Below are 19,282 nucleotides of genomic sequence, written 5' to 3' on the forward strand. Positions count from 1 at the left end.
ATTATTTATTTCAGACCATCTGAAAAACGATGCAGCTTTCCCTCCCGACCAGCTCCACCTTTCATTGGCATCTTTGTAGAGGCCAATCCAGACAGGAACTTTAAGTTCTATATCCTCCTCCTCCTCCTGGCTGTTGATTGAAGACAGATCAGTGTAGTGGTCTCTGCAGTACTTTCTGGCCTCTGGCCAAGTCATTTGTTTGGGCAAAAAAATATTCTTTCCAAAGATGGCACAGATGCCGACGTTGAAGAGACCTGTGAGAATGAGAAACCGAATGAGGGCACTTCTCTTCATACTGAGTCAGTGTTGAGGTTCTGTTCTGCTGAATTATCTCATGCTGAGCTTTATTACACTTCAAGGAGAAGAAAACAGCCAATGACGGTGCATGTTGGGCTGTTATGAAAATACACAGGAAGGCATTTACTATAATGAGCGCATTCAAATATTCACAAATGAGGCTAAATGGGAACTATTAACTGAGGAATTTGTTTTCTATGACAAGACTGATTAATTACATACTGTATGTTTCCAACATGTGTGATGCCATGATCCAACTTACTGGTGTGGTATTGTTGTTGGCGCTGACCACATTAGGGGTCTTAATGTTATAGAGGATGAGGGTCAGCAGGGCCACTCTGAGCAGTCTGAAGCTATACTGCCCCATACACAGAAAAGTGCAATACTGTGTCCAAAGGTGGTAAAGTACACAAACTCCATACTCAAGTAAAAGTGCCAGTATTGGCCAAAAATAATTTACTCCACTACTACGAAGTGCTAATCAAATCATCGCATTTTTCCGTAATGTACAAAAGTAAAAGTATTCCACTAAGAAAACGTTGTATTTTAAACAATACTGACAAAAAAGAAAAAAAGTAAACTAAGGGACAAAGATCACAGGTTGTAAAGGCAGAGCTGATTTTAAGCACTTTATGTGCTGCCAGGTGGTCGGCCCATAATGATACATCAGCATTTATTAGTTCAACATATCTTTTTCTAAAAAACATCCAATTTTATTTTGAAGTCAGCAGGTGGTATTAATGTTGTGGCTGATTGATTTGAATGTGACATAATTATGCTTTGCACAAGCTTTTAAAGTATGTTGTATCACAGTTGAGCTTTTGAGTTTAAAGGTAAAGTAAAATTGTCCATGTTTTTTTGGGTCGTGATGTTTGTCTCTAATGTTTCAATGGAAGAATCACCATTACTCCACTGACTTCCCTGCAGCACGTCACTAGTGGCATACTTTGAATACCTTTTTGTAATATGAAAGGTCAAACTACAGGCTTTTGTGGTCTGTTAATGTCTGCCTTAGTCAAAGTATTAATTTGCATGTCAATAGAAACCATGACTGTAATCCTGGCCAATTCAAAATGCATAATCATAGTTTCTAGTGCTACTTTTAAAATACATTATGCCTGTAAATCTTCTTGGACACATGTAAACCTTGAGCATTTTTAGAGTTAAAATAAAATTTTACCAACCCCATGTTTGTCATGGAAAAATGTGTACTTTGAGATGATGGACAACAAATGTAAAACAGTTGGGTCGGGATTGACATTTTGGAACTTCTTACCATGTAGGCACAGCTAAAGGAAACTCGCAAGGGTTTTGTCAACAACCACAGTTTATGAATCAGACACAGGTACTAGTAAGAGAGAAAGCAGGCTTATTTACACATGCAGTACATAATCAAGAAAGCTAAAAACATGTACCAGTGTTGGCAAAAAATCTTTTACATCAACATGGTGATAAAGGCTATCTTGGGAACGCTAAAGTTGCTGTATGCTGGGCAGGAATTTTGTTTATCAGTATGCGAAAACCCCCAGTATGTTTGGCATTTTATTTTCTTTGAGTTTAAAAATGGTGCTGCCTTTCACCATTCCCAAAGATGGTTGTAAGAGCAGGGTGTTTGAAAGAAATCCTGTACAGTAATACCCTCATCTATGTAAATGCCCAGCACCCGCAAAATCAATGTGTGTAAAATGTATGCTACTGACCTTGAGTTAATAGTTGCAATTGGTGTAAAGCATTGAGGCAAATGCTAATAATTTTCTGGCATTTTTGTCAGTTTGAAAGCGTTGTTCAATTCCACAGCAAGACCAAAGATGTTTACTATGTCAGCTGATCTTTGGTTTCTCTGAGGAATGTTAACAGTGATTAAACCATACAACCATTGTCAACTTTGACTGAAAAACCTATAATCTGTTAGAAAATGTAGCAATCCTTCACTAAATCCAAATTTTCCTATTTTTCCTATCTCACATGTAATAGATCTTAAAAGGGCTAAGGCAAATGGAGAGGCTATGGAAACAAACATTTTATGAATCACACACAAAAACAAACAATCAAGAAGCAGTGAATGTCAGTCCTTTTATGACACAGTCCAAAAACAGGTCTCCTTTCATCTGCCTGGACTTATTTGGATCATTGCACCACAGCTGTGGGCTGAAATAACAGAGCGTTCTCTGTTCTTGTCAAGGATTGGCAGAACTTATTTGGCATTATTTTAGTGAGGCTACTATGATTCTTATAACTAGACTGAAATTACAGCAGCTACGCCCCAGTCAACACCCTGCTGATCAGTCTCAGTCCTATACATAGTGTGTGTAGACTCCCCTTGATACCAACAAGGAGCAGTGAACCTGAACATTTCACATTACAGGCATTGTCATTATTGTCATCATAGTCTCGAGCTTCATCAGTGTTGTCGTCATCGTCCTGAAAGGTTCAGGTTTAGTAGAGGAAGAGGGAAGGTGAATGCCTTCGCTGAAATCATGTTTAATTTGTCTCAGTGTGTGGACAGTCTCTCTGAGAAAGCAGAAGGACTTGTATGTGTTGTGTCCAAGCGGGTGATTGAGATGAGAAGAGGAGGGTGGGCTGTCATGATTCACATTTGAGTGTCAGCCACTTGGGTCTGGGTTTGAGAGTGTCCGTTAGTGGCGGGGGCAGGGTTTGTCCCGTTTTCCGGAGGAGACTCTCCGTTGGCAGTGGGCTTATCGATGGGCTCCTGGGGCAGGGGTGCCACGGACACCAGGGTGTTGGCTTGGTTTTCCTCGTCTACCTGGAAAGACTCAGCCTGAGGAGCACAGAGCACACAGAGTCAGAGCTTATGTTTGATCAGGAGATGTTTAAGATCTGTCTCTTAACACTGGTGTTTAAATATAACATTGAAGTGCAGTGAAGTGAAGAAAGTGGCGATTTGGAAAATGGATTTGTCTTAGTGGTCGTGGATCAAAGATAAACAAATACGTTCTTCGTTAATGAGGTTTATGGGTTTCAGCTGTGTGCGCTGTCAGAAGCGTGTTGGTACTGTCGTTTTACTGCTGAGAGGGTAACAATATACAAGCAAGGCTTATTTATTTTGCTTTACAGCTAAAATATCAACCATTAGTTTTGGGTTAGCACCAACTTTTTATTGGATTCTTGTAACAGAAACAGCCCGGGTCAATAAGCTGTTTCATCCGAATCGTTTCGTGGGAGCGCCCCCTCATGCAAACCCCTAAGAAATGACGTCATGAGCTTGAGAGGAAAAACAAACATCTGGAACCTTATGTCAAGGGTTTGAAGTAGAAACAGCAGTGAGGACTTACTGCTGTTTCGAGTTGATGTATATGTGTGGTTACCCATTTATTTAACCTCAAATCCATATGTTCCCTGTTCAAATAAACAGTCACTGTGAAGTGAACCTCGTGGGGTCTTGTTATCTCAGGTTAGATCTGTAACAATAGCTCCATCATTGTCGGCTTAGGTTTTTTTTTTTTCTTTACTCACAAAACACCCTGAGGGGGTAAACACAGGAAGAGAAAATGTGCTCAGGGTTTTGTTCAGAACCCCTTTTCTAATGTTTGACCTCATAATTGTCTTTGAAACAAAATTGAACAAGCTTATAACGTTTATGTTTACGACGTGAAAAACCCCCTTTTCTTTATCCTGAAGCTTTAACAGCCACAGAGGTCTTAGTTTTATCCCTTTTTTTTTTTAAATTCATTTTTTATTTGGCAACAGAGCAAAACTTCCACTAATCCACTCACCAGTTTGACTCCTTTGGAGTTCTTGCGACGTGTCTTTAGATAATAACCAGCTACCAGCAGTGCAGCCAGCAACAGGCCACTGAGCAGCAAGGTAACAAGGACCCACTTGGAGGGAGGATTGACCGAATGAGGAACAGCTTTTTCGATGTCGGTCTGGTGAAAAAAAATAAGAATATAAGGATTTAAGTTATGTTTTCACTTTTTGTTTAGTGCACAAACCCTGGCTTTAAGGCAGTGTCGCATCAAAAAGAAGCCGGTGAGCAAACTACAAACATTGTAATGTAGAATGACCGTCAACTGCTAAATTGCCAATAAGGGAAATCGGCGTATGGGTGATTGAGGGGGGAGATGTAGTGTATCACACATGCAATGATAGAAGGGTGTGACAGACACACCCGTCACACTCAAGATAGTCACTTAGGTTCTAGGAAAAACATGTTTTTAAGCTGCCAAGTGGGTTGTTTGTGGGCTTTTCTATTTGTCACATAAACTGTGACCCAGGCAACTCGAAACTTTTGGGAAAACTCAGAGGATGTTTTTCTCCTCCCTAGTGTATTTTCCTGTCGAGCTCAATTATGAGTCACACAGCAAATTCATAGTGGCTGAGTCTAGTAGGTTTAACCTATTACTGTCGGGGGTTTGTTTCATAGGCCCTTTGTGCTGGGTGCTTTACCATCTCAGCTGAACATGGTTTAAGTATCAGCTCGACCCATGCACTAGTCCAACCTGTGGACAGGTGCTGTCTCATGAAGTCAGTCATAGAAGCGCTTTGTCAGTGGTGCAGAGACATTGGCTTTTAAACGTCTTGTGAGCAAGACTCGCCCTTCTAGGCAATCAGAGGTGTTTTGCAGCAGTCTTCATTAATTGGAGTTTGGTCGTGACTAATACGTGATGGGCTGTGCACAGCAAAGCCAAACGGAGTGAGGTGATTACAAGTCTCACGCTAACCCTAACTTGAGTAGTTCCTAATTTTAAGCTACAATGTGCAACTTTTGAGTATCAAACCAAGCTGTAGCAAGTTCTTGATGCCGTATCTCGACGATATGCCCAAGTTACCATGTCACCACTGCATGTGACCTTCTCTGATTGGTTAAAAGCACAACTCTCGCACAACACATTAAAAAGTAAGTATCTCTGCAGTGCTCTTCTGTGTGTCATTATACTGATAGGCATCAACGGGGCCTCTCCACATGTAGAGTAATGAACCATATCTGTAAACAAAACAAATATTCTGAAAAAGTTAAAAAGACATAGGAAGCAATACTGTACCTTGTGTTTGATGTTGTCATTGTTGAACTTTGAAGTCATGCCATTAACATCAGCTGCAAACAAAAGAAAATGTTTGTTTTTTTTCCTGCTGGATATAAAGATGCTACTTAATTAATTTATACTTGGCTATGATACAATTTAGAGATGGAAAAGAGCCTCCTAATGGCTGCTCATCAGAGACCCAAAACACATATTTACTGAAGACCTAAAGAGATTTAACGGTATGCTTTGTTTTTATCAAACTTAATTTGCCCACCTTCTACAGTTTTTCCAAACACAAGGGCTTCCTTTGAATTTTCCTCTTGGTACAGCTCTAGCTTACAGTCTTCAGCACACAGCTGTTGCAGAACACTCTCAATCTTCAGCTTGGTGTCTTTCTGCAAAAAGACAAGATAAAAATTGTCTCAAATATTCCTCTGATCCCTCCTCCATCTGTTTTGAGTTCTTTGTTTATGAGCCCCAAAACTTTTGCCATAGCATTTAGGAGCCCTGGCTTTACATGAGCATGTAGCTGTCAGCAGGACAAAGGGACCTGTATTTGGGAATTTGTGTCTGAAGAAGCTCTCTGATCTGTTGTCATGCCACCAAGATTACTGCATTTCAGTATCGCAGTATCAGAAACACCTTTTTGAATTTATACCTCCATCCTCCTAACAGACAGTTTTTCCTTTTCTCAACTAACACACTTCATAATGTGTCACAGGCTTCATAGCCTCCTCATTGCTTCAGTCCTTATCACTGAGCAATGCTAACAATTAAAAAAACATTTGGTTAACTAAGAGGGGCAGGTTGTACCTTGTGCTATTAGAGCAAGATTTAATTTTCAATACCCTTTATCTTAAACTGCATTGGAGCTCCAATGGCCGAAACGTTGACAAACCTTACACTGACACTTATAGTAGTTAACAAAAGTACAGTGGATGAACAATGGAGTTTTAATATTGTGCTTGTACACACCATTCACCAGGAAATGCAAGGATGAACACAATCCAGCCACATTCTGGGTTTCATGAGTACACTTTATGTCTTTGTCCTGGGCACACAGGACCCCTCTGTTATGTATTGTCCTGTTTACAGCTGTTGGTGCATTGTTGAAATGTTACACAATGCATTGTGAGTGCTAGCCAAAATACCATGTTTTGGGTTCGGACAGCTGCTTAGACGTGATTTCTGAAGATCCCAAAGCTGTTAACTTGAGACAGTTGAATTTTTTTTTATTTATTTATTTTTTAATATTACACCCATGCTGCTCCTGCTGCTGCTTCAGGCCCTATATATTACAGATCGTACTGCAATGGTGAGCCGTCCATTGTAGCTTCATTGGTTTATGGGCATTTGAAGTGTTAGTTATTGTCAAACAGAAAATATGTGATCATTTTTCTTTCTAGTGCAGGTTTTTGGCTTGTGTGGATACATGCATGAACTTCTTGATTCCTGTCCTCTCTGTATCATCAGTGCCACTTAAATTTTGCAAACCTGATATTATTTTCTCTCTGTTCTGTCTCAAACATATTTGTTTCTGTATCGGTATGTGGCCCTGGGGGATGCCTAATCTCAGTCACATTCGGTCATCTGTGGGGTGCCACAGGTCTGAGTTCTTGGGCAAACCCTTTTCAACATCTATATGCTCCCACGGGGCCACATCATTGTCAAGCATGGAGTCTCCTTCCACTGCTATGCTGATGATGCTCAGCTGTGAGGTTGAGCCCGACCTCCCAGACACTTCTATTCACTCTCACCTTCTGCCTGGAGGACATTGAGGCATGGATGTCAGAACTTCCTTCGGCTGAACAGCACCAAAACCACCAGCTTCATTCATCCATTTTCTGGCCACACCGTTGCCCTTTCCAACTCCTTATGGTGGTGCGGAAATATGAGCACATCACTTCTGTTCTCCGGACACTTCACTGGCTCCTAATCCACCTTCACATTGAATGCAAACTCTGACTACTTACCCACCAGTGCATCTGGAAATGCCCCACAATATCTTAAAGAACTCCTCACATCACGATCTACAACAAGACACCTTCGTTCTACCAATATGTATCGCCGCTACCCCTCCAGAACCGAGCTTTCTTAGCAGCTGCTCCATGGTTCTTGAACGCTCTGGCTGAGGACCTGAGGGCACCACAGACTGTGGACTGTTTCACAGAGCGGTTAAAGACTTTTCTGTTCAGAAAAGCATTTTAGGGTAATCATTACTTTTTTTGTTGTTATTTTATGTTTTATATGCTTTACATCGATTTTATGTTTGATTATTTGCTTTTAATCTGCTTGTATAGCACTTTGAGATTTGTCAACAAATGTAAAGTGCTTTATAAATAAAATAAATTATTATCACATTTAAACAGATGTTGTTGTTTTTTTTGTTTTTTTTTTAACTTACACAGCTGGAGGAAGTCTTGAGATCCAGACGGACAGCATTTTTGTCCGAGGCTACCTCCTTACTGACACAGATGACCTTCTCTTGTGGCTCCTCCTGTGGCTCCGGCTGCAGAGAGAAATCAAAACCCCTTAAAAATGATCCAATAACTTATTGTCACACTGATTGTGAATGGCACTGAAAAACAAAGGGTTCCGCTGACATGAGATTGAGATGCACTTCATATACTACCATACACTGTATTATTTAAGCTGAAAGCTTTATTTTATAACAATAAATGTCTTACTACATTTTTTTTTTCTGCTCAGAGAAGGATCATTTGTAAATAGTGAAGTGACTGTGTTGTTTGAGACGTTTGATGTGCATAAATGTGTCGTCCAACAACCACTAAAGAAATAAGTAGTTAATAAAAAGCTAATTTCTTTTGTGCGCTAATGCTGCTGATGCTCTAAACCCTGTATTTTAAATGCTCATCTTTAAAGAGCGTGGTAGTTCTTCTGTGACACTCGTTACTATCAGATGACATGTTACAGGTACAGGCAGACTGCACATAACGAATGAGAAACCTTATCTCTACACTAAAATATGACAGTCATACCTTCGGTTTGTCACGGGGGCCATCGCCTCTGGAGGGCATGGGTGCTGGGCTCTTCACCTCCATGACTTTAGGTGTGCTAGTCTGTACCTTCTCCTCGACTACCTGTTGCGTAGCTGTTACTGATACTTTTGCTGTATCTTCCTCAGTCGTTGCTGTTAATTCCACAGTAGGTAAAATACTGGTTTGCTCTTTTGAGTGCTCTGGTCCTGAAAAAGCAGAATAGCTGCTAGTTTTTTATATTAAAACAACACACATTAATTGAAGAGGTTGGCAGCAGATCAAGGTAACTATATTAACTTTATGGTTTCAAAGGTGGCATTTGGCTTTGACTGTGTTTTCAGGAAATGGTCTAAGGTTATTACAGTTAATTCTGAAAAGTGCTATTATTTCATTTACAAAAAGCTGATACGCCTCATGCAATCTAGGGCCATATCCACACTTCAAATGTTAATATATGCTGGACCCATGCTAATGGGATTCATTCAGGCTTATGCTTTACAGCAATAACTGCCTGAAATGCTGTTCTGTTCTTTACCATATGACATAGTTATGAAAAATGACAACATAACCTGGTTAAATGGTTTAAAGGAATAAGTTAAGTAATTGTTGTCCCGTTCAGGTGGAACCAACTTCCTGTATCATTTAGATAATTAGTACTCAAGTTTCTACCAGCTTGACAGATCCCAAAGTGTTTCTTTAATGCAATAATTCTGTCTCTGAATTTAGTTATGCAATTTAGTCACTTCTGTACACACACAAATTGGCTGTCAAACTTCTTTCTGTTTATATTATCTTATTTTTCCCTAAGATCTGAGTAAAATAGGGGGTCTGTTTTTTTTTTTTTTTTTAGTGCAGCTCTTCGTCCTCTATGATAAATCAAGCTAATGAAAGAAAGCAATAGTCAGTGTTTCTTACCAGGAGCTTTAGTTGACTTTAGGATCATGTCTCCTCGTGCCTCCGCATGCAAAGGTGGAACAGTTTGTGCAGAAATGCTCTGTGCCACGACTCCTGCTGCAAAATCAAATAAAGTTTTTAATGTCGCTTGTGTTGTAATTGATGCTGCCAAATATTGGTGTTTTAGATTTTATTATTGTGGAATGTTATGACAACTCTCACTTTGTTGCCTTAAATTGCAAAACTTAAGAACTGTCTATAATGAATAACTCCCTGATGGAGTAATTTCTGTAGACAGTCGGAGCAAATAAACCATCTCCCAGTACAAGACTTGGACCAGCCGCAGATCTGACCTCCTATCACTCCCACTGGGGCCGATGCTATGAGCGTCTTGGGGAAATCACTCAACTCATGAGAAACATGCAGTCTGCCATGAAATGGACTTGTGCCAAATAGTTTAAAATGTTCCCTATAAAGCTGCTCTGTATCAGAACTATGCAGTGCACACTAGATGCATTGAGGAACTGTCATTCACAGCACTTTCTATCTCCAGCTTCAAACCACCCTGTTCATAAAAACATGGGGTCACTTTTTGATGTTTTTAGGGGCCAATTTTCTATTTTGTGTTTTACATTTGCTTGTCATTGATAAGTTAGAAATTTATTTTAAACGGCAAGACGGTGATATTTGAAAGATTTACATAGCGCCACAAGCATCAGTGTGACTGGTTTTGATGTCAGCCTTGTGTGTTTAATGAAAACTGTTAACAGTTAATGATCTCTAATGCAATTTCTGTGCAATAGAAAAGGATCTTGCCTAATGTTCATCTTAAATCCACTTCTTCAGAAAAACTAAGTCGTTCATGACATATTATCCCACATTAACCCAACATCACTGCTCAGACATGATTAAATAAATTGTAATGTGAGGTAGTCACCTAATTGTCTAGATGGTTTGCAGTTTTCACAAGCGTGATATCTTAACATCAATTATCATCTTAGTGCATGAACTCAGGCAGTGTCTGAGAGATTTTTGGTGTGCGCACATTAAGATTTCCTTTTGTCCCCAGAGGCCTCTGCAGTGATGGAGGATTAGGTAATAGATCTTATTGCAGTAAGTAACATGATCTGAAATCCACGGATCACGTCATGAAGTCTTTTACTTTGAAATGTAATCTGTCTCACTCTGTTTTTTTTTTTTTTCTTTATCGTGTGGTTACAGTGACTAAATAGAAGTTTGGCAAGAATGGGATACAAAAAAAAGGTTTCTGAACAATATTCATGTGAGTGTAATTATTTTCCAACAACCCTGTTTAAATGTGTGTCTGAAAGGTGCTAATGGCATCGATGAAAACATCTCAAATTTATGAATTACGTGATGGGTCATTTTACCATTTTCTGTCTGAGTCTGGGGTAAAAGTCCTTAATAAACCGAAAAAAGATCTGGTTAGGATTATTTTAGTCGGGTTCTTTTAGCTGTAAATGATTTCACGTGCCATGTTGTAAAAACTGGAAGAACTTTTACATTTTGTTTGCTCTGTGTTAATTCATAAAATATGCTGCCACACCCTGTGGATCCTGAGCTAAATAACATCTATTCCCAATTCCTGGGATTTGCTCAGGTCAGTGAAAGATTTAAACCTAAACACAGTATTCCCAGAAAACATTCCTTTTGCCCACATCTTCCTTTCTTTGAACAGCAACAGCATTAGCTCACTCACAGAACATCCCCATGATGCAATGCTGAAGGAGGGTTCTCCCTCTCACTTTGTCTGTCTTCGTTGTTTGCCAGCTTAGGTTTGTGATTGGCTCCAGGTTTGTTATTGCAGTGTTCTGCCCCCCCCCCCCCCCCCGTTGCTCTAAACTTTAATGCCAGGCTGACAGGCTGAGAAACACTGTGGGTCCCTAGCTAGCAGGTGGGGCAGTAAGGAAGCCCCACACATGCTTAGCAACCGTCCCTTGCAGCTGTCTACTATACCGTTTCTATATATTTATGGGAAGGAAATGCATATTCTACATTTTTCTCTCTTTGTGCCTGTTTTAGTCGAACGCCTTTTTGGGTCTGTTAAATAAATGTATTTCGTGAATTTAAATTTGGTCTTTCTTGCAACACTGCCACAACAGCCAACAAACTATGTCTAACAATTTGACCAGCCATCATTCATTAAGCTCATAGAAACTTTCCTGAAAGACCAGGGTTGAGTTAGAAGGAAACTTCTCCGTATAATTGCTTTTCCGGACCAACATTTACAGACATGGCATGACCTGAGTGGTCTCCTATTAACATTGGTTTGTTTTGAATGTAGCAAAAAAAAAAAATCTGGATGTTATTAATTCCAGCCAAACACTTGATTTATAGAAGACTTAAGAATGTTCTTTTTAAGGTTGAACTGCTCGCTTGAACTGTACCGTTTTGTGCTGTAATTGATACAGGGATGTGTGCAGCACACTTCCTGACAATGTGAACTCTAAACCTTTCCACCTCGCTCCCCTCTGCCCTCCACTCACTCTTGTCAACAGGAGCTACAGCTAAAATTCTCAATCGTTGAACTATTCTTATAGTCTAACCTCTACACATCACAACCTGTGCCATACACACCCCGGCCGTGCTCACACACATTTCTTCCTCGTTCCTTCTTTTTTAGTATTGTTTAAAAAGTGGCCAAGATACTGGTTACCCAAACAAAATTGTCCTAATCATTTGAAACTCCATATGTTATACAGCAAGAGGCCTGACTTCATTGCTTTGTTGACTATTTTCCCACCCGATTCCTCTGATTGATGGCTGTGGCCTGGAAACGGTCCACACCACACCCCCATCTCGTGGGACTCCGGATGGAGGAATGGACCAGGCGCTGGAAGAAGATAAGTCTGCAGCTCTACGCCCTGCTTCCTACCGACCCTCCCTGTTGGTTTGCCCTCTCGAGTCACGCACAGCTAATCGCATCTATTGACGTGAGACGTAAGCTTTAGCTTATACTCTTCTCACACATCAGTTTTGTAAATTTTACTTACAGTGCAATTTATTAAACTAATTATTATAGGTCCTCTAATGGATAGAAAGATTGTAATAATTATATTGTAAAATGTTTGTTCTTATCCACATAAAAGTGCTGCCAATGCCACCAATGAATCTTTTCCATGGGAAGACCTTCCTATGCCTCTGACTTCCAGGAGAAGCCTGTGGCACATGTTGAGAAGGGACAAATCCCCCAGATATTTTCTTATACACTCCAGGCGTCTGGAAAATCCCCTTTACCTGTGTAATGGAGCATGGCGAGGTGATAATGATCAGCACAAGTTGGTGGCTGATCTGTGTCAAAGTCCCATTGATTGATGTCCTACTGGCCCTTCCCGCCAAAAGCAGCATGTGATTGTTTCCATGTGAATTTCCATGTTTCTGCTGGTTGTGAAGCTGAATGCAGTTCAGCAGTAACTGTTCTGACGAAGTGTATTGGCTCCAGGGCATCTTTTATGAACAGTATCAAAACATACTACTCCTCTTTTCTAACAGGGTTATAGTTACAGCACATGCTGGAAATATCCCCCATGTGTGCATGTACATGATGGATGCCTTCCACAGGCTTTACTGACTTGGGGCGGGAGCGTTTGGTGGGAGGAAAGGATGATCCAGCTTAACAACTGCCAAAAACCATCAGAGTAGCGTCCAAGTTGGCTATAGGAAAGTGGGCGTGAGCTTTAGGTGTGAATGCAGTTGTGTTTATATATAATGTAACACCACTAAACGCTTTATGCCTTTTTTTTTTTACTGCCAATAAGTGGAATTTTTCTTTCTTCCGCTGCCTCTGGACCTGCGTAATTTGATGTCAAAGGCTCTTTTTAGAGGCTCCCTGACATCAATCTGGCAACAGTTAGAAGTTTGATCCAAAAGCACACCTCCTACACTCCGCCTCTCTTTCACTTACTTTCTGTGTAGCTTTTTAATTAAAACCTGTAAGACCTCACGTAATCCATGCTATAATTTTGACTTATCGATTTTCTAAAAGGTATCACTGTGCACTGTATGAAAAGTAGAAAAAATGCCTTAGTTTGGTTAACTTTCTCGCAACTGGAATTCCAAAAGGTAATCATTACATTGTAAAGTTATGTAAACATGTTGTTAAAATATGACTAATGTGCTCTCATTGTTTTCCATGTCCTATAGGCTGGTATCACTTTTTGACTTTTCTAGCCAGCAGTCTGTGTTAATGAACATGTCATTCTGTCCGTGCTGTTTTCATGCTGTTTCTAAAGAATCTGACTGGTAGTGTTAAGAGTGCACTGAGGAATGTGACACCGGAGCCCCGTCCCTTAGGGTTAAACATGCTATGCAACTCTACCCTCTTTGAAACAACAGACTGCTGACCCCACTTTCTTGACCTCCCCCCCACTCCCCATTCTCCCTCTCCACTGCGCCCCCCCCCCCCCCCCCACCCCCTTTTTATCGTTCCTGTCACAGCGATTAATAGCACAACTCAGCCCATTCTCCTCCGTTGGCAGAGAATCAACTAGGTCTCATGGTTTCAATCAGGCCCTTGAAGCAGCACTTACTTCACCCAGCGCTGCCCAGCTGCAGCATTCACCCAACCCAACCCTGAGGCCACTGCAGTTCCTTATCGAAAACGCGGTGCCTGTTTCCAGGGACCATAATCACGAAACATGACATCTGCTTTCAATCGGCAGCATAGTATTACCCCCACTCCCAACACACACACGCATACAATCGCCTACTATAGTTTTACTGCCTTGTGCATTACTGTGAATGAGCCTGTCTGGTTTGAGTTTATGCAGGTTGACTGCTAGGAGATCCTGTTGCTGGGTGAGGCAGATTTGGGCATCAATAACTTGGAAGCGGAAAATGTGTTTGTCCAGGACAAATCTAAGACATGTTATGTTTCAAAAATCTACTAGAGTAATTACGCGTGCACACACATCCAGTTTTTAAAAAACAATTGTAACGGGCCTTCAAGATGCTGAACTCAAGTGCACTTAGTGAACAGCTAAGTGGAAAAGCAGCATATTTGTCTATCTCAAGCAAGTAAAAATCTTTCTGTATCTACAGTCGCAAGAAAAGGTAATTATTTACACTGTTAGCACTTTCCCAGTTTTCTGCATAATCTTTGATCTTCATCAAAGTCACAAATATCCCCAAATACATTGTATATAAAGTGATAAAACACAAACTCATGTCTATAAAGAATACATCTACTAAACATACAAAGTCTGAGTGTAATAGTAAAACTTCTGATGTCACTAAAGGTCAGCTGGGGTCAAGTGTTTTCAAACCTGGCATCCAATTGACGAAACCAGAATGGAGGAGAGGTTTAGAACAACCTTGACTTATAAAAACCCTCGAGCAGTGTCAGCGCATGCTATTCAAAGGCAGAATTGGCTGATGTGAGCCATGCCTCAGAAAATAAGATCTCAGTTGTTGATTTGCATGAAGCCGGAACGGTTACAGAGTATTCTCACAGACTTTAGAAATTAATCCATCTACAGTTAGACATACTGTTTATAAGTGGGAAGATGATTTGTACTGTGGCTATTTTCCATAGAAGCAGACGCACGGCCAAGATCACTTCAAAGGCACAATGCAGAATGAACCGTCAGGTAAAAAAACAAACCCAAGATTAACAGGTAAAGATGTGAAGGATTCGTTGGAGTTTGTAAATTCTCTGTTCATGATTCAACTATACACAAAAGACTTTATTGTATCCATGGGAAGACACGAAGCCAATACTCTCCAAAAACAGCCATGCAGTACACCTGAAGTTTACCAAAGACCTCCTTGACACTTCCCAACACTACTGGGAAAGTGTCTTGTGGACAGATGAAACATTCTGCATTGTGCCTTTGAAGTGGCTGTGCTTCTACTTCTGGAAAATAGAAAATGGAAAATAGCCACAGTATAAGATCATCTTCCCACTTATAAACAGTATGTTGAACTGTAGACTGACTAAATTCTAAAGTCTGTGAGAATACTCTGTTAGCGTTCCAGCTTCATGCAAATCAACAACTCTTGATTGTAGGTCTTCTGAGATCTTATTTTCTGAGGCATGGCTTGGGAAGAACATGCAGCACCATGTATGGTAAAAAAAGAGAACCGGGCACCACAAACTCTTCGAAACACGAAACCTTCATGCCAACGTTGAAATATGACGGAGGCATCTTCATGATTTCCGGCTGCTTTGCCGCCTCTGGACCTGGACCACTTGCCATTGTGGAGGTAAATTGAATCCCAAAGGGAAGTAAGCCACCTAAAAGGCTAATGTCAGCGTAGCTAAAGCTCAGAAGAACAGTAGGCGCTTGTTTAAGTTTATTGCTGCCAAAGGTGGTAACACCAGTTGTTAAGATACTATCACCATTTCCACCATGCCTTTCTGTGTTTAATGGGTGTGTACAACAAAGATATAAAATATCACAACTGTTTCTCTTTTATCAGCTTAGAAATATTGTGTAGGATATTGGTGATTTGGTTAAGATCAGATCACCTTTCACCACCAGTTTATGCAGAGAACTGCAAACAGTGCTGTTAGTTTTTCTTGCAACTGTGCTACTCTCTTCACAGGAAAGACAAACTCGGCTGTTGACATCGTTTCTTGGTGCATCTGTTACTTCAGTGGGCACTACACAAACAATGATTTACATAATTACATACTCTGGGGCTGGCAGCAAGTTTGGCAGGGTTGGTTGCTTAACTAGAGAGCATCCTAAAACCACTTCACGGTGCAGGCAGGGCTTAAACCATAGTGCAAAAAGTGTTTATAAATGCAGTATTCAGATTTTAAGACTGAGACTTTCTAACCATCAGTGTTTCTGATCATCTACTGTTTAGACTCTGCTACCAGGTAGTCCAGCAACATTACTGTGATGAGGTTGGACCAGATTCACTAAAGTTACTTAGTTAAACCTTCTTTCCTCTGCTTGCATAACTCCGCCCATCTCTGTTTGTCTTTGCTTTTATCTATATGATATATTACACCTGCTCCATTGCTGTTCATCTTTTTTTTTTGACACATTAAGCGCAAGTGCAGTGCGTCACAAGTTCTGAGTTATTTTTTATTTATAGGATAAGAAAAAGCTGGAAATGCACATCTGTAGCATCTGGTTTAGAATCTATAGGTTCATATGATGGCGAGGCACATGTGGCTGCTTCTCACTGCTGATATAATTTCTATAAGAATGAATTAAACACTTAAGTGTGTCTGATTTATTTCCTGCCAGGACACAGGACCTTGCAGATGACAGGACGACTGTAGTTCATTCTCAGCTCGCAGTTTGACATCTTGCTTTGTGTTTATTTTTAACAGAACTTGGCTTGTCCACTATGAAAGGATGAAACAATTTTTCTAACCAAGAGGTTTCACAGACATAGCTTTTCTCCAAATAATCCATCTATAATATATTTTCTTTCCTTGTCGCTGCAAAAAAGGTATGGCCCAATACTGGAAATGTGATTTGTATCCGGTCACACAGATTTCTGAATATTCCTATGCTTATGTAAGTATTTGCGCAGTATTTCTACATTTGTAAAATCTACACATTGTTCATTGTCCTATTTGGTCGTATTTTTCAGCAGGACGTTTTTTTTTGTGTGTTTCTTTTTTAACTAATAACTAAAGTGGCTTCTATTTAAATGTACTGCAAACTAGTAATTCAAACTAACAACAACTAACTAAAATGCTCAATGATTTGGTTAAACTTTTGTCATTTCACAGAAAAAAAAACTTTAACTTTACTGAAACTTGACTGGGCCTGTTGGTTTTCATTAAATATGTGGAGAGCTGTTGCTTTCAGACTATACGTTTGATATAAACCATTTTTTTCGCATAGTTTAATGTCATCAGCCATCCCTGATGCCATCCTAAACCCCTAAATATATATACTGTAAATGAAATCACACTACAACACCCTCCTCTTCTGGATGCTTCAGCTGCCTCACATTACTACAAGCTAAAAATATACTTGTTTCAAAGTCCTTGAAGATCATGGGAATCGGATCAATAAAATGAAGCAACGGTACTAGAGGAAAGTTCACAAATTGTTTGTTTTTAGGAAAAAGCCCCCCCAAAAAGCCAAAAGTTGAATTTAGACGCTTACTGTAAACTCATAACTGTAAATAAGGGTTCTTGGCTTAAAATCATAATTTAAAATTTCCCTGTGCCACCACATAATTAAATGGCTTTGTATGTAAAATGATCCTTATTTGCCAGGCAGTGTTCTTTTCCTGCACCATGGACTAAAGCTATCTTAATCAGAAGGTAACAAAACATATAACGACTCACATCTAATATAATAGTTTTTTAGTATGGAAATTCCAGACTGTAAAAAGGTTGTAGGGTTAAACCATAGATTCGACCAGACACTCCTCTCCAACCCCACCCCTCCTGGCCCCCGCTCTCTCACTGCAGATGGCTATAGAATCGCTGAAAAGTTTAGCATCTTGGAATTAAGCCATCTACTACTTACCATTGAAGAGTGAGACAAGGACAAGGAAAGCGAAGAACAGCATTTTGCAGGGCCCCTCTGTTCTACGTGCAGATGATGCTGCCATTCTCATCCTGAGCTCGCACAGGTCTGGTGGGGGGCGCGGGCGTGACTGAAAAGAGAGAAGGCTGGGTGAGCCTGCGTGGTTTAGGGTTTCCTCGAGACAGGATGGATAAAGCACACTTGTGTTCTGTCAGTTTTTATACACCCAGCCCCTCCCCAACCAAGGCCCAGCCCTACACCCTGGCTTCCACTGGTTGCTTTAACCCTTCGTCTGTGCCCCCACCCTTCTAAAAGAAGAAGCAACGCGGGTGGAGGGAAGGAAGAGAATCGCCTGTACATTGGAAGTTGTTTATTTGGGAAAGAAAAAAAAAAGTGCAACATTCTTCAAATGCCTCTCGAAGTTTATACTTATACACGCAGATTAAATACACAGTTCCTCTGTTTAAACCATCAACAATAACTGGGCTGCAGCGTGTGTGTGTGTGTATGACTGCAGAAAAAGCTTTTGTGATCCACTCATTACTTCATCCCTAGCTAACACTGGGTTGCAGAGTCTACTCAAGCTGTGAATCCTGTCTGGACGGGAGCAGTAATCCTCCTCACAATAAAAGGTGATAACTGACAATAGGCTGTGGCACTGCTTCTTAATAGGCTTATAGAGATAGACCGTGGAGAAGAATATCATATCCGAAACAAAGGTGCGATCCACTGTTATGCTAATGATATTAATCCGTTTCAGTGGCCCGAAGCCCCCACGACTCAGCAAGGCCATCAATCAACCACTGCTGTCCCACTAGTGAAGACACCACAGGATCCGTTTAAGCATTTCACACTTCCAGAGTCCTGAAAGCACCACCCCCCCCCCCCCCAAACCCCACCCCACCCCACCCCCACCCCGCTACTGAAAGCTCTTTTCTTTACTTTTCTTAGCTGTTTTTCTAGTGGTTCCCTTGCTCCCTGTAAATCCCACATCTGGAACCACTGGTGAAGGTATGCAAAATGACTTGTTTAAAAAAAGCCCTGCCCTGTTAGACAAAGAAAAATGTAGCAACAACTGTGAGTCAAGAGACATAAACTAGGCCACAGCTAAATCTTACACACTTGAGAAACAGTCATGTAATCTGATACCAGGCTCCATGCCCATACTCCCCTTGCACTCATTGCCCCCCCCCACCCCCACCCAATGCCTCATTTCCTCTGTGCTGCCCACCTACCCTCCCCAATTCCTTCTCACCAGACCCCTACCATATATTCAGCTCAAACAGCAGGGTGGTGAGGTGGGATATTGGCCCCTCACTGTGACTCAAGATGAGCTTAGCTGAAAATCCTGAGAGAAGTAGCAGCCGTGTGCCCATTACAGCTGGCACAGCTGGACAGCAGCAGGCATGTCACCCCAATAAAGCATTCATTAGACTGTTAGTTAAGTATTTCTGCTACTTAAGTCCTCATGAATCATAGCTGCCTGTCAGACGGCAGTTACTCCCAGAGTGGACGTTTTACCCTCAACAAAGGAGAATGGGAGAAACAGCGGTTTAGTTGTTGAGACTGTGGATGGTTGCATTTCATTCAGTTTCTCACAGACTGTTTATTTTAGAAAGACAAAATTTGAACATGTTAA

At 40.8% G+C, this 19,282-nt stretch overlaps 1 protein-coding gene across 1 annotated transcript; it reads right to left on the minus strand.

Moving 5' to 3' along the window:
* Window positions 1–1,606: 1,606 nt before the first annotated feature.
* On the minus strand, window positions 1,607–17,842 carry si:ch211-286o17.1 (hematopoietic progenitor cell antigen CD34). Its single transcript, XM_067503927.1, has 8 exons — window positions 17,644–17,842; window positions 9,197–9,292; window positions 8,282–8,487; window positions 7,687–7,791; window positions 5,557–5,677; window positions 5,301–5,353; window positions 4,032–4,184; window positions 1,607–3,076 (listed from the first exon to the last, which is right to left on the minus strand). The coding sequence occupies exons 1-8, from the start codon at window positions 17,732–17,734 to the stop codon at window positions 2,888–2,890; spliced, it is 1,014 nt and encodes a 337-aa protein (XP_067360028.1). The 5' UTR covers window positions 17,735–17,842; the 3' UTR covers window positions 1,607–2,887.
* Between the last annotated feature and the right edge of the window lie 1,440 nt (window positions 17,843–19,282).

The sequence above is a fragment of the Channa argus genome, chromosome 5, assembly GCF_033026475.1.
Source record: "Channa argus isolate prfri chromosome 5, Channa argus male v1.0, whole genome shotgun sequence".
NCBI classification, from domain to species: domain Eukaryota; kingdom Metazoa; phylum Chordata; class Actinopteri; order Anabantiformes; family Channidae; genus Channa; species Channa argus.